The sequence below is a fragment of the Anguilla anguilla genome, chromosome 17 (genome assembly GCF_013347855.1).
Source record: "Anguilla anguilla isolate fAngAng1 chromosome 17, fAngAng1.pri, whole genome shotgun sequence".
Classification (NCBI taxonomy): domain Eukaryota; kingdom Metazoa; phylum Chordata; class Actinopteri; order Anguilliformes; family Anguillidae; genus Anguilla; species Anguilla anguilla.
The window spans coordinates 2,511,464-2,531,559 of NC_049217.1; the positions used below are offsets into that span (position 1 = coordinate 2,511,464).

The 20,096-nt window shown below is 38.9% G+C and overlaps 1 protein-coding gene across 1 annotated transcript in view; it reads left to right on the forward strand.

Moving 5' to 3' along the window:
- Positions 1 to 17,721, forward strand: part of LOC118216548 — a 58,973-nt gene extending 41,252 nt beyond the window's left edge. The window contains exons 4-14 of the mRNA XM_035397824.1: positions 368 to 625; positions 2,594 to 2,902; positions 3,633 to 3,731; positions 10,781 to 11,089; positions 11,708 to 11,968; positions 14,029 to 14,358; positions 14,667 to 14,969; positions 15,390 to 15,497; positions 15,757 to 15,837; positions 16,235 to 16,306; positions 17,620 to 17,721. Of these exons, the coding sequence (XP_035253715.1) occupies positions 368 to 625; positions 2,594 to 2,902; positions 3,633 to 3,731; positions 10,781 to 11,089; positions 11,708 to 11,968; positions 14,029 to 14,358; positions 14,667 to 14,969; positions 15,390 to 15,497; positions 15,757 to 15,837; positions 16,235 to 16,306; positions 17,620 to 17,636 (2,147 nt within the window). The 3' untranslated portion in view covers positions 17,637 to 17,721. The remainder of the gene's footprint in view (positions 1 to 367; positions 626 to 2,593; positions 2,903 to 3,632; positions 3,732 to 10,780; positions 11,090 to 11,707; positions 11,969 to 14,028; positions 14,359 to 14,666; positions 14,970 to 15,389; positions 15,498 to 15,756; positions 15,838 to 16,234; positions 16,307 to 17,619) is intronic.
- The last annotated feature ends 2,375 nt before the right edge of the window (positions 17,722 to 20,096 follow it).

A 20,096-nucleotide genomic window follows, 5' to 3' on the forward strand; every position in this document is an offset into this window, starting at 1 on the left:
GCAAAAAAATATAACAAAGTTCAAGTTATGTCTTGTATTTTACTTTCAAAAAAGTTTAATCTGAAATTAGATGTAACTAATATGCATGTAAAGCTGCAGAGTTAAATGTTAAGTGTTAAATAACCTCTTGGACAGTGAATAATTGTCCATTTCTGAGTACATAGCACAAAAAACCAAGGTGGAAAATTTCATTTCACAGTTATGTTTTCTCTTCCACCTCTCCATAGAATTCCCAACAATTACCAGACCTGGAGGGCTGTATATTTCTTTAAATTTGATGGCTGGTTTTTAGATATAACCAACACAATGATTTGATGAAAAGGTTCACAAGCTTCTCTGAATCAATTGCTCTTCACTCCTGCAATAGAACCGTTGCGTTGGTCCAGAGAAAATGAAGGTTCTGATGTGACCATGAGCTGTGAAGTATCACACCTTCCAGATTCAGCTACACTGGACTGGGAAAGGGACAGAGAACCTACTGCTAACACAACGCTGATCTACAACAACACTGCTCACATCATCATCCACAGTGCTGACCGATACAGTGAGGGAACGTATAACTGCACACTCAGATGGAACGGAGTACTTATTTTCAGCATTCCCAGGACACTTCAAGTCTACGAAGGTATGTTACTATGGATACGGTTTTCACTGGAGCATTTGCAAAAGAATCCTGAGCTTTAACCTTTTTCATAAGCAACCCTGTGACTGTGAAGCACCTCATTCATTAAGAGTAAAGAAAAATCCAAGTAATGTCGGCATAGTCATCTTAAGACTCCAGTACAATAGATGCATGATTGCAGATTACTCTAAAGAGGAAATCTTGGGCCTCCATATTTTAAAAGGCTTTTCAGAAGTACTATTCACAGTATAACACAGTATAAAAATTAGGCTGTTAAAGGTTTAACACATTTTTAAAAACTACAATTTTTGCATATCAGACTACCAAGTCAAAGTTCACAAAAACTGTATGGGTGAGAATTTGTGGACTGCATGCCAAAACCACATATTAGACGTGTTCCTCCGACTCAACTACATGCGAGCTGGCTGTGGGCTGTGGGCTGTGGAGTGAAAACAAGCAGGCTGGAGACACCACGTGTGAGGGATTGAGCGGCTGGGTAGTAATGGGGTATTCAGAATTAGGGTGGGAATTGGATATACTCAGCCCCATGTTTGGTGGCAAATTATTTTTGGAGGATAAAAAATGAAAAAAAGAGTAACTAATTTAACTATATTTAAATGTTTAGTATTTTAACATTTTATTGCTGAAATTTCTACAAACAAGGCATGCATGTTTCCATCTGAGACAATGGTAGTGCACAAAAAACAGAATGGAGTAAACAAGGGACAAAATGTAAAGTAGAGGCTACCATACTGTAGTCATGCCTCACACATTAAATACAAATGACAGTTACTGTTGGTGCTAATATAATGTGATTTTTTCTTTTAAGAAAAAAACTATAAAATATACTTACTGTATAGGCCATGTATGTTTTGATCACACTAACGATTCATAAAAGCTCCCTATAATAGCTTTCATGGTGGGGTATGTATTGTAAGCTATTCTGTAATGGGGCTTGAGTTTTACTCTTTCACCGACTCTGTGAGTTCATTTACTTTAGCATGTTTTTCTATTTGTTGCTCATTACCTGTAGCAGCAGCATATGTGCTGACTGTGCAGACAGTCATTCTAACCACAGCTTTATTCCTCAGGTACATGTAAAATACAGCACATTTTGTACAGAGGGAGTTTGAACAGCAGTGAGGTGGTGCTAATCTGCCATTCTCAGAACTCAAACAGAACAGCGCATTGGCACTGGGTGCCATTGTCTATGACAAAAGCAATCACTGTGGCCTCAGCTGATATATATGAGAACGCTTTGATTGCCATGGAGATAGATAAAGAGAGATTCTCATCTAAGCGCTATGATGGAAATAATTTCCCTCTGATAATCTCACTGGTGAAGTTTGGAGACAGTGGAAGGTACTTGTGTTATTCTGAACGCCGGCTGATGGCCTCAGTAACTCTGGTAACTGTTCAGGGTAAGTCTGCACTTCAAGTTTAGCTTATGCGGCATGAAATATTATGTGTTATGTATTATGGGGTGGCAGTGTAGTACAATGGGTAAGGAGCTAGTATTGTAATGTAAAGATCAAAGGATTAATTAATTAATTCCCATGTTGGACACTGCTGTTGTACCCTTGAGCAAGGTACTTGACCCACGTTGCTTCAGTATATATCCAACTGTATAAATTCTTTGTTGTAAATTGTGTATGTCGCTCTGGATAAGATGCCTGTAATGTAATTATGCTTGCTGAATTTACAGGGCTGAATAAATAACAGTATATTTAAACATGCTGATTATTATGTTACATGATGCAGAATATTGGAGAAAAATGCTACTTTAACAGACTACAGCCATGGGCTAACAGTAAGCAACAGAAGCGCTGATCCCAAGTCATAAAGGTTGTGCACCTTACAGAAACTTTATGACAAATAAGGGATGCTTTCTGAATAAAAATTTTTGAAAAATAAATAAATTAAAATAAAAAAGATTTTTTTCTTTTAATTCATGTACATGTGCTCTCTCAGTCTCAGCAGCACCCCCTGGTGGTTTGTCCAGGAATCAGTCAGTTGTGCTGAACTGTGAGATATCACAGGTGATCGGCTCTGTGACCCTGGCCTGGCTCCGGATGAAGGGGGGCAGGGGCGAGCTCATAAAACAGGAGGTCCTGAGTGAGGGGCACCCAAAAAAGATGCTCAGTCTCACCCTGCCCATTCTGAGCAGAGACCAGCTGCACTGGGCCTGTGTGGTGTTCACAGAGAGCATGCTCAGAGCACAGGTCCCCCTGCACCTCACACTGCCGACACCCATCTCTGAACCTGAAGAGCCAAAGCCAGGTACTAACCTCTACCCACAGGCACAGGTTTCATCACAACTTAGGGGAAGACACTTAACCACATAGGCTCTACAGTCAGATTTAAAGTCTTACCTGCATAAAGCCAGTCTAACAATCAATCCATAAGAAACCATTGGGGGTGACATGTTTCTCTGTCTTTTCCCAAAACTATGCATATGACTCCAACCACACCTATGTGAGCTCACTTGAAGGGATAGTTCACATATTTTAGATCTAGGTCCACTGAGTTTCTCACCACAAATTATGTAATAAATCGGGGTACATGTTGGGCTCAAGCCCTCCGAATTTGAGTACACGTAAAAAATGTGAACTATCCCTTTAAGGCTTAAATAAACTCAACAAAAGATACAAATGTCTTAAGATCCTACTAGTAAGATACAGAAGTTTCAATAAGAGAACAATCTGAATTGAATCTGAAAACATTACATCAGACACATTGAATCTGAGAGCAGACTACATCAGACACATTGAATCTGAGAGCAGACTACATCAGACACACTGATTCTGATAACAGGCTACATCAGACACATTGAATCTGATAACAGACTACTTCAGACACATTGCATCTGATAACACACTACATCAGACACATTGATTCTGATAACAGGCTACATCAGACACATTGAATCTGATAACAGACTACTTCAGACACATTGCATCTGATAACAGGCTACACCAGACTCAGTAACCATATGTTCTCTCTCACACAGGATGGAGCACTGAGACAGTGGTCAGAGTGGTGATTGTAGTGCTGGCCACCCTGGGGATGCTAAAGGTTCTTATGTGGTACTGCAGGAGACGCCCAGCAAGTAAGCAGACTAGCACTGAGACACAATAGCCAAGTGCTCAACATTTTTCAGTTTTGAATGAAGACAGAGGCCCCTGGTACTAAAACCATCTGTTAAAAGTATCTATCTAAATGGATATACATCGGCTGCTTGGAAGGTGATAAGCAGAGTAATTTCGTACCCTCATCAGGTATGCCACACTGTACACCTTAAGGCTTTAAGCCTTTAAGTAAGACAAGAGTAGTAGTGGCATATGAATTCATAGTTCTTTATTTGGTCTGGTTGCTCTCAATGAGCAACACAGGAACTCACTCACCAAGATCAAAATAAGCACCTTCAAAAAGGCAGAGATCGGAAAGACAAACTTTGTGTCATGTCCAGTTTGATGGTTGTTGCTATACCTAGTATTTATGAGTAATTTTTAAAATAACTTGTGTCTGTCTTCCTTCTGAAAGATTCTCTGACTCCACTGTTATTTATCAAAGTCTTCAATTTTATATATATATATATATATATATATATATTTTCTATTTTATTTGTATTGCGCTTTTTACAAAGGGCATTGTCACAGAGCACCTTTACAGAGATATGGGCCTGAACCCTAACATCTGTATATTACTACAGGTACATCTGCTGCTCCTGAAAAAAATGCAGAAAAAAACAGTTTTATTTTAGATTGCTGCCAATTCATGTAGTTTTTGTATCCTTTCTATAATTGTTTTTAATGTTTGGTATCTGTATAATTCCTGGTTGTTTTAACTCTTTATTCTTGATGCTTTTGTTAGTTTATTTTCTCTTGGTTGGAAATAGCTCCGCATACCCTCTACAAAAAGCACTATCAAAATAAAGCATCTTACTCATTTTCTGTCTGTTTTTCTGCTACGCTTTTGTTCTGTGAAATGAACTGCAAACAGAAATATCCAGACATTAATAACATTCGCTCACTGGCCAAAAGTATGTGGACATCTGACATCCATCTTCTCATCCAAAATTATGCACATTAATATGAAGTTGGTCCACCCTTTGCTGCTATAACATCCTCTACTCTTCTGGGAAGGCTTTATACTAGATGTTGGAGCATTGCTGCAGGGATATGCTTCCATTAAGCCAGCAGAGCATTAATGAAGGCAGGCACTGATTGGGCGATTGGGCCTGGCTCGCAGTTGGCTTTCCAATTGATCTAAAAGGTATTGGGTGGGGTTGATGTCAGGGCTCTTGTAATGTTACATGCATTCATTTTGCATTCAAGTGTTTCTAGCACCTTCTATAGGCCATTATGTGAATATCACTTATTCCTGTTATTTCAGATGTTTGCCTTCTCATTGGTTGTTTAAAGTCACATTGATTGCTAGTCACATGATAAGAGCAGCCATTTTCCCATCTTCCCTGTAAAACAAGCTAGAGAACAGCATGATTCAAGACCTCCTTTAATCTTGTTCCATCTGCCTGTGTGATCCTTGGAGAAGCTTTGTTTGTGAGTAGATTAATTCATCTATGTTTTTAGGAATTGTTTCTGCTCATACTTCATTGTATTTCATAATATTTGTTTACATTATTTCATAGTCACTTTTGTATTGTTTGCAGTTTCACACTACAACAACTTGACCACATGAAAGTTCTGTATCTTCATTAAACGGACGTACAAGTGCCCATTGATAACTCACTTTATGCTCCTTCATCATTGAAGCTACCTAGGGCTACTTCAGTCAAGTCAGTTAAGAGTGTTTAGCTATCTGGTGATGTGTGCCTCGCTACACGCTCAGGTTCCAGAATAGCTCTTTAAAGACCAGTCAAGCTCTTCCACACCGTTCTCTACAAAACCATTTCTATATGGACCTCAATGTGTGCCTGGGAGCATTGTCATGCTGAAACAGGAAAGGGCCTTCCCTAAACTGTTGGGGAAACGTGGAATCATCTAGAATGTGATTGTATGCTGGGGCCTAGTCCAAACCATGAAAACCAGCTCCAGAGTGTCCAGGTACTTGTGGTCATGTAGTGTATCATAGAAAACCATCCTGCATGGGTGAAAACTTTACAATGGCATTACTCAGTTCTCAATAACTCACCAACAAAACACAGTAATATACTGTACCGCTGTCTATTTGTGATTCAAGGACGGATGTCAAAATAACATCATAGGAATCCTGGGTCCTCCGCTGATTGACAGTGTGACTGACCAATAACATGTTAGAGGACCACCATCAACTTCCAAAGGACCAAGATTAAAACTGCTGAGTGGAAGAAACAGGCTTAACAGAAATACCATTACATGGGAATGTTTGAACCCAATAGTGATATGTAATGGGGTGCTGCTGCCAAAAATCAATGAGACACTGTTAGTGATTCTGTACCAGACGAGAACCACAGCGAGTTAACACTGCACTCTATGTGCCTTACATACATCTCTTTGATCTTCACTTCATATCACAAGCCAACTGAAATATAATTAAAATAAGACCAGGTCAAATCCTAGTATATGGCTGGACCTAACACACTTCATCTAGCCGACCAATGGTGTAACGTCATAACTCGGCATACCAATGGTGTAACTTGATCACTCACTCAGTCACAGACATGCCCATTCATAGGGCTGGCCCCACTGTTGTGGTCCAGCCAAAAATTAAATTTGGACTAAACAATTTGGCAACCAAAAGGTACTACAGTTTTTGTTTTTTTTGTCTTATTTGTGAACATTTCACTCCCAATTCATATTAAAATACTGTATCAAGTTTGTGAACAAAAAAAAAGATCATTCTATAACCTGAAGTAAAGGTATTAGATGCCACAAGACACTACTGAGATGTCGAGCAAGTTTGTGCAGAATGTTCCAGAATACAGCTGTGACAAGTTTCGTGTGCAGCTGAAGGGTGAACCAGCGCATTTTGTAAGTACAAAGCACCACGGTTTATTAATACATGTGAACGCAGAGTCTAAAAGTGCTTGTCCTTTCTGAAACTATGCAGTCCCCACCTTACTGCAGACCTGATTGAGCTATTAGATTTCCCAAGGGTTTATTTGCACACAGACAAAAGGTATCTCATTGTGGTTTTGCTTGCTTGCACCCAGCTTGTCAAGCCAAATGTCAGATGAGGTACTTCCTTTTTGTTCAGGCATTTCCTGTAAAGTATACCTTGTATAAAGGTTAGACATCAGTAAGAAGGTCTACATAGGACATAAGCCATGGCAATGGTACTGTTGTGGACCCTGTTGTGGATATCAGGATACTATCACAGACTTTCAGCTAAGGGTGAGTCCCTCTTTCTGCCTTAATTATACATTTTTTTAAATTTATAAATCTCAAAATGTAAACTAATGTATGATGGTCAATATCATAATTTACAAATCTTTTCATTGATTTTACTAAAGAAAACAACTATATTTCAATCACACGTGAAGACATGGGAAAGAAAAAAATAATGTTTAAAAAAAACGAATCAGTTTGTTTGAAAAACAGTCTTACTTATAAGGGAAGGATGGGGTGACACAGATTTGTACCATTACAATAAAAGATGCACAAGCACCGTAATGTTTTAAAAAACAATTTAAAAAACATTAAAAAAAATTTTTTTGCTCTGTTGGCTCTTGGTGATTTATAAGCTCACCAGGGCTTTCTTTCTTCTTAACGATGTTCCAACCAGTTGGTTGGGGTTAGCATAAGGTGTTATTCTTTTTATTTCTCATAATGGCTTCCTTGACTTTCACTGGCACAGCTCTTGTCCTCATGTTGACAAATGCCAGTAACAGACTTCAGAGGCAATCAAAGGCAAGAACCAAGACAAGATACTGAAAGCGGTGTTATACCTGCACTAGAGAAGCAACTGAACACTCCTGACTAATCGAAAACACTTGTGAAGCTTAATTCTGTTTATAAAAAATGCTGTAAATTCTACATGCTGAAACCAAAATGTATAAATGTGAGTGAATTGTTTTATTACAAATCTAAAATTGGAGTACAGAACCAAATAAAAATATAAAACAATTCATGGTGCTCACTGTGTAATTTTATGCACCAATGCCAGGCAGGTACTCAGATGTTTTAAATGTGAAATTCTACTTTCAAATTATTAATGATAATGTTATTGAAATATTATTAAATCACAATGTATTCAGGGCTATAAGCTTGGCTCAGGTTGAAGTGTTCGCTGTAAAAGGTAAATTCACAAAGTAAAAAAAGGTTCTGATGTGACCATGAGATGTGGGGTATCGCACCTTCCAGATTCAGCTACACTGGACTGGGAAAGGGACAGAGAACCTACTGCTAACACAACGCAGATCTACAACAACACTGCCCACATCATCATCCACAGTGCTGACCGATACAGTGAGGGATCATATTACTGCACACTCAGATGGAATGGAGCACTTATTTTCAGCATTCCTAAAACACTTCAAGTCTCCAAGGGTACGTTACTATGGATATGGTTTTCACTGGAGTTATAACCCTTCATAAGCAAACTATTGAAGCATCTCATTCATTAAATGAAAGATAAAACCAGAGCAGATGTTTGTAGGGTTGCCGAGCAACTGAAGGGCTGCTGGGTGGCTCATTCAGCTACAGCAGCACTCTGTGGTACATGGATGACCCCCAAGGTCACGGATCAAATCTGGACCGTGCCAGTGCAGAAGGTTCAGTCAGTTAGGGGTCTGTGTTTCATTGCTCTCTAGCGCCCCCCACTGTTGGGGCAAGTGTTTGTGGACTGCATGCCAAAGCCGCATACGAGACGTGTTCCTTCGACTCAACTACATGCGAGCTGACTGTGGGCTGTGGAGTGAAAACAAGCAGGCTGGAGACACCACGTGTGAGGGATTGAGCGGCTGGGTAGTAATGGGGGATTCAGAATTAGGGTGAGAATTGGATATACTCAGCCCCATGTTTGGTGGACAAAAGAAATAAAAAACTAGCTACGATGAAGTCACAACACGTGTTTAAAAATGACATATTAAGTATTTTAACATTTTAATGCTGAAATTCCTTCAAACAATACATGCAATTTTCCATCTGAGACAACAATAATGCACAAAAAATGAAACAATAGAGTAAATAAGGGATAAAATGTAAAGTAGAGGCTACCATACTGTAGGCATGGCTCACTTACCCATTAAATACAAATGACAGTTACTGTTGATGCTCATGTACTGTTATTTTAAAAATATAATAAAATTAAATAAGAAAAACTATAATATATACTCATAGGCCATGTATGTTTCGATCACAGTAAAGATTCATTCTTTGTATAATCAGAAAATGTATGATCTCATGCCTTAAAGGGTTAATTAGACAAGTAATATACCAGCATGTCCTGCATAAAATCAGACTGGCCAGGCTGCCTATAATAGCTTTCATGGTGGGAGGTGGAGTATTTATTGCAGGCTATTCTGTAATGAGGCCTGGGTTTTTCTCTTCCACCAACTCTGTGTGAGTTCATTTACTTTTACGTTTTTCACGTTGCTCACTACCTGTAGCAGTAGCATATGTGCTGACTGTACAGACAGTCATTCTAACCGCAGCTTTATTCTGGAAAATATACACATTAATAAGTTTTTTCTGTACTGTTTTTTGCAGTTTTCTTTTTTCTTTTTCTTGTGTACTCTGATTTGTTGACTAATTGATGTATGAACAGCAGGGAGTGATATTGTTCAAGAAATAAGCAACATATTTATGTACAGGGTAGTAGTGTCTGGATATGGTGGTGCACTCTTCAGTGTGCTTTTATCTGTTAAGAAGTATATTTTTTATTTTTAGTAATAAAACAGCTGTGAAAAGGAACTGCATTATTAATTATTATAAGAACCCAAAATAAAACACAGTTAGTGACTGACACCGGCAGCACATGCAGTGTTTTCTGGGCCGAATGAACCATTTCCCCCAGCCCTCTGCCTGCAGTTACCACAGTAACCACACCTGTCCTCCAAAATAGCTTAGATAGAACAGTTGTTGTTTCCTGTTTTTTGAGCCATTTCCTGTGAAGTATACCTTGTAAAAAGGTTAGACACCAATAAGAAGGGCTGCATAGGTCATCAGCCATGGCAATGGTACTGTGGTGGACCCTGTTGTGGATATCAGGATACTGTCACAGACTTTCAGCTGAGGGTGAGTCCCATTTTCTGTCTTAATCATATTAATTTATTTATTTATTCATATATAAAGTTCATGAAAATGCAGCCAAATGTATAATAATAGAACAAAATTAAAATGGACAAATCGTCAATTTCTATATCGTCACTATAGAAGGGTAAAATATAATACAGTCTCATAGCAGGACATGGAAAAAATGTCTTGCCTATAAATGTCTTATTTATAACAAAAAGTGTCACAGAGGCTGCTACTACTATATAAATTGATCCACGCTTTTTCTTTGTTTGCTTGTTTTCTGTTTAAAATTCAAGAGGAAGCAAAAGGTTCAAAGTGACAGCATATTACTTTTATCAGTGAAATGGCTTTATATTCAATGCTAAACACAGACTTTTCAAATATGAAATTATATAATAACCATTGATGACAGGGTGATTAATATTGTTATTAAAGCATTATTCATGCTGTAAAATATGCAAATTCAAGACATTTTTTTGCATAGTCACTTTATCATTAAGACAGATTTACAATCACTCCATACACTATCCACAACGGTCCATGTCTTTCAATGGTAAAATTCATAATACAAAAGCATTATAAGAAGCTAAAAATGTTCATTTATGAAATGGAGTACTGTAAGCAGTTAAGGTTCGCTTTGCTAGCTTTCCACTAGTAGGCTACTAGAGGATGTTGAAAAGAAAGAAAATATCTTTGCAATGTACCACAACCACATTGAGGACAAAAAAAAAGGTAATGATAATGATCTTGGGTCTAAAACCATGACTACAGCCGGTACAAGCAATACTTTTCCATCCTAGGCTAAAATGTAGCTCAAATATTCATTATAGTTGTAGGGATTATATTTTTATCTCAGGTTATAAATCTGGGATTAACTTTAATGAACTAACTGTACTTTGCCTCTATATTTAAATGCAATATTATCATGTCTTGTGCTCAGTTGGATCTCTGTATTTGGTATGTTCTTCTCTTACTGCAGTGTTGGTGCAGTACAAATACTTCCTTTCTGAGCAGATACGGGGGGTCTCTCTACCAGCCCCTGCTGAGACCAACGGGACAGAATTCATCTGGGAGTGGACGTCGCATGATGGAAGCTACACAAACACTCGGATAATAACTATACAGTCTGATGGAACGTATTCATGGAATTTGAAGGAGTCTATTTCAAAACAAAGGAAGTATGACATTTATCTGCGAGCAAATTGGAAAGATGCAGGAGTTTTTACTTTTAGTAAAACTAAACCAAAGAAAGTAAAAGTGGCCCAGTTTGAAGTGTTCGCTATAAAAGGTAAATTCGGGCTTAGATGCATTTTATAAATTATATTATTAATGAGATTATACAGTACCTCTATCATACTATGTGTAAGAAAATATAACACAAAGTTCAAGTTATATCTTGCATTTTACATTCAAAAAAGCTGAATCTGAAATTAGATTAAATTTATACACATTGTAAAGCTGCCCAGCAAAATGTTAAGTGTTAAATCAACTCGTACACATTTAACACGGTAGCCACTGAACACGTTTACTCTGTCACAGTTTAATTAACATTGCACATTTTACTGTGTGATTAATAAACCAATGTATGACGAAAAGGTAGGTTGGATCATATGGGAAAGTAGTGGCTCATAGTCCTCATGTTTGGACACAGTGCCTTATTAAATCTGAGGTGATATAAATCAGCATTGTCAATTTATTTAGAGTACATAGCACAACAAAACCAAGGTGAAAATTTTCACTTTATGGTTATATTTTTTCTTCCACCTCTCCATAGAATTCCCAGCAGAAAACTGGAGGAGTGTATATTGCTTTAAATTTGATGGCTGGTTTTGAGATGTAGGCCACACAATGATTTGATGAAAAGGTTCACAAGCTTTTCTGAATCAATTGCTCTTTGCTCCTGCAGTGGAACCGTTGCGCTGGTCCAGAGAAAATGAAGGTTGTGATGTGATCAGGAGCTGTGAAGTATCACACCTTCCAGATTCAGCTACACTGGACTGGGAAAGGGACAGAGAACCTACTGCTAACACAACGCTGTTCTACAACAACACTGCCCACATCATCATCCACAGTGTTGACCAATACAGTGAGGGATCATATTACTGCACACTCAGATGGAACGGAGCACTTATTTTCAGCATTCCCAGTACATTTGAAGTCAACAAGGGTATGTTACTATGGATACGGTATTCACTGGAGCATTTGCAAAAGCATCCTGAGCTTTAACCGTTTTTCATAAGCAAATTTATAACTGTGAAGCACTTCTTTCATTACGATTAAAGATAAACCCAAGTAATGTCTCCATATTCTCTATTTGCGAACGGTTTTGGTCTGTACAAATGGTACAGATATACACAAGTATACTCCACTATATACCAAGGGCCTCATTTATAAAAATGTTCTTAGATTTATACTTAGTATTAAGATCATTTCCGACGGTGTGCTTACATTCGATTCATAAAAGATACTGAGCATAAATAACCTTGCTTACGCAGGTTCTAAGAAGCCCATTTGTAACTTACGCACCTGTGATCTATAAATCTCAAATTAACGTTAAATTTACGGCACTTGAACATGCCTTACAATCAGCGATTTCCCCTTATATAATGCAAGCACAAATGAGGGTTTAGTCAGGAATAACCATGGACCAAAAGAGAAAAGCCAGTTTTTTGGAAGATCATGCGCAAAAACGTCATTCCGGTCTCTGAAAACTCTCTCCCGTCTAAAAGCAGTTTTCAATGTCTTCCAATAACGCAAGAACAGCCATGGTCACTTTTTTCTAATTTGACACACTATTTATAGAACATCACATCCTGTTTTTAATTTAAAACACTTTGCGTCTGCCAATTAATCCCTCACACCTTTAATTGATCATTCCTATCAGATTGTTCATAAAGCTAATGCGAAGTTCACCACAGGCTTGCACGCATATGCGTCCCAAACTGCAATACCTCTACATAACCAGCAGGAAAATCACTTACATCAAGTCTAGACTTTGCTTAGAGATAAGATCATTTCCACGTCAAAGTAAGGTTTTATAAATAGCTACTTATACGTGGTTTTCTGCGTAAGTCATACTTAAGATCAAAATTGATCGTAAGTCTGTTCTATAAATGAGGCCTTTGGACTACAAAAAATTGGGCTGGGCTGCCGGATTTGGTCACTTGGCAACCCAGAGGACAAAATAGAATTTGGTTCAACAGTCCTGGCTGTTTACCCATGTTTGTAACCATGCACCAGAGCAGACACCTGTAGGGTTGCCTAGCTACTAAAGGGCTGCTGGGTGGCTCATTCAGCTACAGCACCACTCTGTGGTTCATGGATGACCCCCAAGGTCACGGATCGAATCTGGACCGTGCCAGTGCAGAAGGTTCAGCCAGTTAGGGGTCTGTGTTTCATTGCTCTCTAGCGCCCCCCACTGTTGGGGCAAGTGTTTGTGGACTGCATGCCAAAGCCGCATACGAGATGTGTTCCTTCGGCTCAACTACATGCGAGCTGGCTGTGGGCTGTGGAGTGAAAACAAGCAGGCTGGAGACACCACGTGTGAGAGATTGAGCGGCTGGGTAGTAATGGGATATTCAGAATTAGGGTGGGAATTGGATATACTCAGCCCCATGTTTGGTGGACAAAAAAATAAAGAAAAAAACTATCTACGATGAAGTCACAACACTTGTTTAAAAATGACATATTAAGTATTTTAACATTTTAATGCTGAAATTCCTTCAAACAGTACATGCAAGTTTCCATCTGAGACAACGATAATGCACAAAAAATGAAACAATAGAGTAAATAAGGGATAAAATGTAAAGTAGAGGCTACCATATTGTAGGCACGGCTCACTCACCCATTAAATACAAATGAGTTACTATTGTAAGAAAAACTAATATATACTCATAGGCCATGTATGTTTCGATCACAGTAAAGATTCATTCTTTGTATAATCAGAAAATGTATGATCTCATACCTTAAAGGGTTAATTAGAAAAGTAATATACCAGCATGTCCTGTATAGAAACAGACCGGCCAGGCTGCCTATAATAGCTTTCATGGTGGGAGGTGGGGTATTTATTGTAGGCTATTTTTAATGAGGCCTTAATTTTTCTCTTCCACCAACTCTGTGTGACTTCATTTATTTTTACATGTTTTTCACATGTTGCTCACTACCTGTAGCAGTAGCATATGTGCTGACTGTACAGACAGGCATTCTAACCACAGCTTTATTCCTCAGGTACACGTGGCACAGAGCACACTCTGTACAGGGGGAGTTTGAACAGCAGTGAGGTGATGCTAATCTGCCGTTCTCCAGCCTCATACAGAACAGCATATTGGCAATGGGAGCCATCGTCTGGGACAAATGCAATCCGTGTGGCCTCAGCTGATAAATATGAGAATGCTTCGATTTCCATGGAGGTAGATAAAGAGAGATTCTCATCTGAGGGCTTTGATGGGTCTAATTTTCCCCTGAGAATCTCACCAGTGAAGTTTGGAGACAGTGGAAGGTACTTCTGTTCCTCTGAACACTCCCTGATGGCCACAGTAATGCTGGTAACTGTTCAGGGTAAGTCTGCACTTCAGGTTTAGCGTATGCTTACACAATTTACAGAACTGAATAAATAACAGCATTCTTACACATTATGCTTATTAAAGTAGTCTTTTTTACAATATGCTGTGCCATGCAATGTAACAGATTACAGCTGTGGGTTAACAGTAAGCAACAGAAGTGTTGAGCCCAAGTCATAAAGGTACACAGAAACTCAATGACGAATAATGGATGTTATCTGAACAAAAATTATTTTTCTGAAAAATAAAGAATAAATAAATAAATGAATAAATAAATAAATAATCCATGTACATGTGCGCTCTCAGTCTCAGCAGTGTCCCCTGGTGGTCTGTCCAGGAATCAGTCCGTCATGCTGAACTGTGAGATATCACAGGTGAACAGCTCTGTGACCCTGGCCTGGCTCCGGATGAAGGGGGGCAGGGGAGAGCTCGTAAAACAGGAGGTCCTGAGTGAGGGGCACCCGAAAAAGATGCTCAGTCTCACCCTGCCCACTCTGAGCAGAGACCAGCTGCACTGGGCCTGTGCAGTGTTCACAGGGACCATGCTCAGAGCACAGGTCCCCCTCACACTGCCAACACCCATCACTGAACCTGAAGAGCCAAAGCCAGGTACTAAACTCCAACCACAGGCACAGGATTCATTACAACTTAGGGGAACACACTAAACCACCTAGTCTCTATAGTCAAATGCAAAGTCTCTCAAGCATACTAGCAATAAATAAATAATAAAACTCTTCTATATTCCTGTAATAAAATATGCACAGTAATAATATTAATAAGCGTGAGTCTAGCCAAGTCATGTACCAATGCCACTCAAACAGAAAACAGAAGTGCTTAACTCAATATGATGTGCACGCACCTATCATTTTATTAGACAAAATAAGAATTTTTACTTTTAATATGGCTGAATAATGAATGTAACTTTTAATATAACCTAGTAATTAATTAACTTTTAATAGCTAAATAAATAAGAATATTCTCCCTATTCTGAGCTCCCTAGTTAAGTTTCCTTCTTTTGTGCCAACACAGATAATGGATGGATGCTGGTGATTGTTTTGGCCTGTACTGCTGCTGTGTGTGTTGGAGTGCTGTTGCTGTTAGGAGGTCTGTTGTTTCGGCGTCTAAAAACAGCAGCAGGTAAAAGCTTCTCATTCTGTTCCGAGTTTACCATTCTCTCTGACAGAGTTTTCTAGAGTATTCACACTACAACATTGCTTTGCTCAGATAGTACAGTGTCAGTAAATGCATTGTTTTTAAATTATGTTGTTTCATTTTTTCTTTTGATATTTTATATAATTGAAAACAAACCAATGCCATACACAAGATCAACCAAATATAACCAAGCACTTCCCAGAGAGATCATTTACAGTTTGCTTAAATGTTTTTTCCCTCTCAGGTTCCTCCACATCACCAGCTGAAGGGAAAGGTGCAGCTGATCCAGTCTACAGTAACATCACAGATCTGCAGCAGGGTCAAGGTAGTGTAGAGGAACAAGGCTATTCACACGTAGCTTGAGTTAGTGCAGTAATGTAAGGGAACACACTACATTACAGGCATTTATCATTTGCTCTCATATACACGGTGACTTACACAGCTTTTTGCATTTTAAAAACACAGCACCCATTTATACAGGTGGATATATACTGGAGCTATACAGGTTACAAAGCCTGTTTCTTAGCCAATCTATTCCACAACAAACTTATAGGCCATGTATGGCTTGATCATAGTAAAGATTCAGTCATATTTTATAAATTTACCTGAGTGATCAAAAATGTTACGTGTCTCAGTACTCCCTATATGGTAAATCATATAAAGTTATTTAAAAAGCTTTGTTGTAATATTTTTGTCTCTCACACTTCTATCCAAATTACCAGTGGATGGGAATGGTGATTCCAGTGCAGCTTCCGCAGTCTACAGTAATGTCGCAGAGCTACAGAAAGATCAAGGTAACGGGCTTAACTGTACTATTGATACACTGCATGAACCAGTGAACTAATTCATGGGAAGGCTTTCATTATGGGCCAGATTCTAATCCTAGACTAAATTCAATTATGAATAGACATTCTCCATACAAAACTCCACTTAGTCCAGGAATAAACTTAATCTGTGTCAGCAAATCCAGCCCCGTACATTCCATGCGCCAAATGTGCGTGGGAAATTAATTACACTGAACAATTTAAATTAGGTGCATTTTGGTGCATCAGACTGCACCTCATGTACTTCCAAGGATGCACACCTGAGCAATACCTGAAACAATTAGTAAAATTATGTGTTTTTCTTTTAAAAAGAAAGTGCATGCCTAGGGTTGCACCTTTGCCTTCTCTTAAAAGGAGGGTGAGCTGCAGGTATGCCTGGACTTCCACAGCCCGGACCATATAAATGCTGGTTTAAGTCTGGCCCAAATCATTTGTCAAATATGACAAATGAGGTTTCACAGGCAGAACATAACTGTCCTTTTCCTGTCAGGGTTTAAGGGGCACCCACAGTTACCACAGTAATAACACCACCTGCTAAATATCTTAGATAGAACAGTTTGCACTTCCTGTTTTTTGAGCCATTTCCTGTGAAGTATACCATGTTAAAAGGCTGGACAGCAGTAAGAAGGGCTGTGCAGGGCATCAGCCATGGCAATGGTGATTGCCACAGACAGAAAAGCAGACAAAAGACTGTAGCATGCTGCATGCAAACACAGCAACATACAGCACATGGTAGCCTGCTACATGTAGCAATCAACATGAAAGTCAAATCATGATGAAATAAATAAAAGAACTAGACAATCAGGAAAAACATGCAGGGTATGCAGGGTATTGGTCTAAACACCATGTGTTGTTGGATGTCAATTGGTTGTCCTTTACATTACATTACATTTATTTGGCAGATGCTTTCATCCAAAGCGACGTACAATAAGTGCATACCAAAGGTTATTGTGACAACTACAAAACACAGGTCCGATAAGGTACAATACTGATTTTGTACAGTTATTTGTAGCTAAGAACATATTAATTCCAGTTCACACAGTGAACATTACGCTCACCTAACCTGTGCTAAGTCAAACTAGGAGGCACTACCACCAGGCCCACTTTTCTTTGGTTTAAAGTTTGCATCGCTAATGTTCCAAATGCACAGTTCTTAATTCACAAATATTTGTAAACCGAATAATTTTATCTCTCTTGTTTGATGGCCTTGTTCATCAGCCAATATATTTTTCCATGTTCTAAGTTCATGTAAACAATAATTCTGACATGTCATATTTCTGCAGGAACAAGAAGAAAATGATAAAGTGATCTATGCAAGCGTCTGCAAAACGTAATATGGATAACTATTCAATGATTCTAATGGAAAAATGAAACAAAATAATCGACGTATAAATGTGGACATTTCAAGTGTGTTCAGTGCAACTTCATTAGAGAAGGAAGAAGACAATTTTTTTCAGAGACCTGTTATTATGTAAATATGCCACTGTTTCTTCTGCATTCTTTCTTGTTAAAGGAAGCTTTTACAAGTATCTGATAATTTTTATATTTTGACTGTGAAGAACTCAGTGGTATCATGGAAAATATACGCGTTTTTTCTGTACTTTTCTTTTTGCAGTTTTTTTATTTTTCTGTGTTTAAAAAAATTTCTATTCCGATTTGTTGACTATTTAATGTATGAACAGCAGGGAGTGATATTGTTCAAGAAATAAGCAACATATTTATGTAGCAGTGTCTGGCTATTGTGGTGTGCTCTTCAGTGTTCTCTTCTCTGCTGTTCAGAAGAATACTTTTTATTTTAAATAATAAAGCAGCTGTGAAAGGAATTACACTATTCATTATTATAACACAAAATAAAACACAGTTAGTGATTGTGCCACCGACAGCACATGCAGCGTCTTCTGGGCCAAACCGTGTGAGATTTCTCTGTCCCTCAGCCCCAGTGTCACTGCAGACAGAGTAGATAAAGGTGAGTCCTGATTACCTGGCTGCCTACAGCTGTGACTGCAGGTCAAATGAACCACTTCTCCCAGCCCTCGGCCCGCAGTTACTACAGTAATCAAACCTCTCCTGCTAAATAGCTTAGATAGAACAGTTTCCTGTTTTTGGAGCCATTTCCTGTGAAATATACCATGTTAAAAGGCTGGACAGCAGTAAGAAGGGCTGCACAGGGCATCAGCCATGGCAATGGTGACTGCCACACACAGAAAAGCTGACAAAAGACTGTAGCATGCTGCATGCAAACACAGCATCATGTTCCACTCCTGCCGATGGTTCAGCGTCTTCCTCACCTTCCTCACATTTCTCACCTTCCTCACATTCCTCAGCTTTTGCACCTTCCTCACCTCCCTCACCTTCCGTACCTTCTGTACCTTCCTCACCTCTCTCACATTCCTCACCTTCCTCACCTCCCATGGCAGCATGCCATCCATGCTCCAGACTTCACTGGTGAGATTCTCAGAGGAAACTTCAGTCCATCAAAGTGCTGTTGGTGGCAGAGTCACTAACAGAGTTAGAAGTGCCGAAAAAAACTTTGGCAAGGGAATTTGTTTGTTTTCTCCGTAATCATGTCATTTGTTCTTACGACCTCACCGAACTTTGTTTCCACAAGAAGTATGCTGCCTGCTGGCAGAGAGAAAATGAACAAATGCATTCCCTTGCCAAAGTTTTTTTCGGCACTTCTTGCACCTCCAAGATTTTCTAACTAGCCGAAATCACCGCAGATGATACCAATGCGAACATTGTGTGTGATTGGTCAGAAAGTGGCTGTGATTTATTTTGTTTTATTTCCACAAGCTGATTCCCCGTCTCCATGGAGACCACACTGCCGGCAACGTTACAATAATAACATAGCCTATATAGATAATATAATAATACATTGGCAATTCAATTGTTTTGAAGTATGCTGCCCGCTTTAACTGTTAGGTCTACGTTATATGTGGTAGAGAGAAATAAACTAATGTTTTTGTAAAGCCTGTATCAGAAAATATTTGATTTATACTACCTTAGTTTTGGTTGATTGCAGTTGAGGAAGTGAAGACTAGGGCAACCTTGTTACGAATCCAGTATTCAAAACTCCTGAAACCAAAACCCAGCAGGAGTGCGGACAAAGCACTGACATCGAAGCAGAGGTGGATCTTGACATCCGTGGATTTCCTCAAAAAACGTCACCCAGCGTTCCACCGAAACCAGCATGAGTGTTGCTATTTAGTTTCCTTTGTGTACTTTATTGTGTTTCAGTACGAGTCCTAGAGAGCTTCGGATACTCATATAAAGATTTGACAATGCAGATGCAATTACCATTACAGTATGCATATGTATTGTGTTGTGAAAATATAGAAAAATTGTTTTTGCTCTATTTTGATTAAATTTGTATGCATCAATGGCACATGATCTTTGTTACAGCTTGATCAGTTGGTGAAAGATGCAATGGCAGCAGAACAGAACACAGATGACACCGTCAGTGACTCAGATGAGGTCAGAGATGTGCGATGACACTTCAGGGAACCTGTCAACCACTGCATCTGATCCATATACCTGAGAAAATGATGGTGAACGTTGCTCTCCTTTTAAAAAAAAAAAAACCCTGTGATCAAGACAAGGCTAAAGAGAAAGATTATGAATGATGTATATGAGGCCCAGGAGTGTTAACACGGTGGCACAATTATATCGAGAAATATCACCGTTGGAAAAAAGGCTATATGCTACAACTGCATTTAGATCAAACCGTGTTAACACATTACACTCTTCTTACACTCTTCAC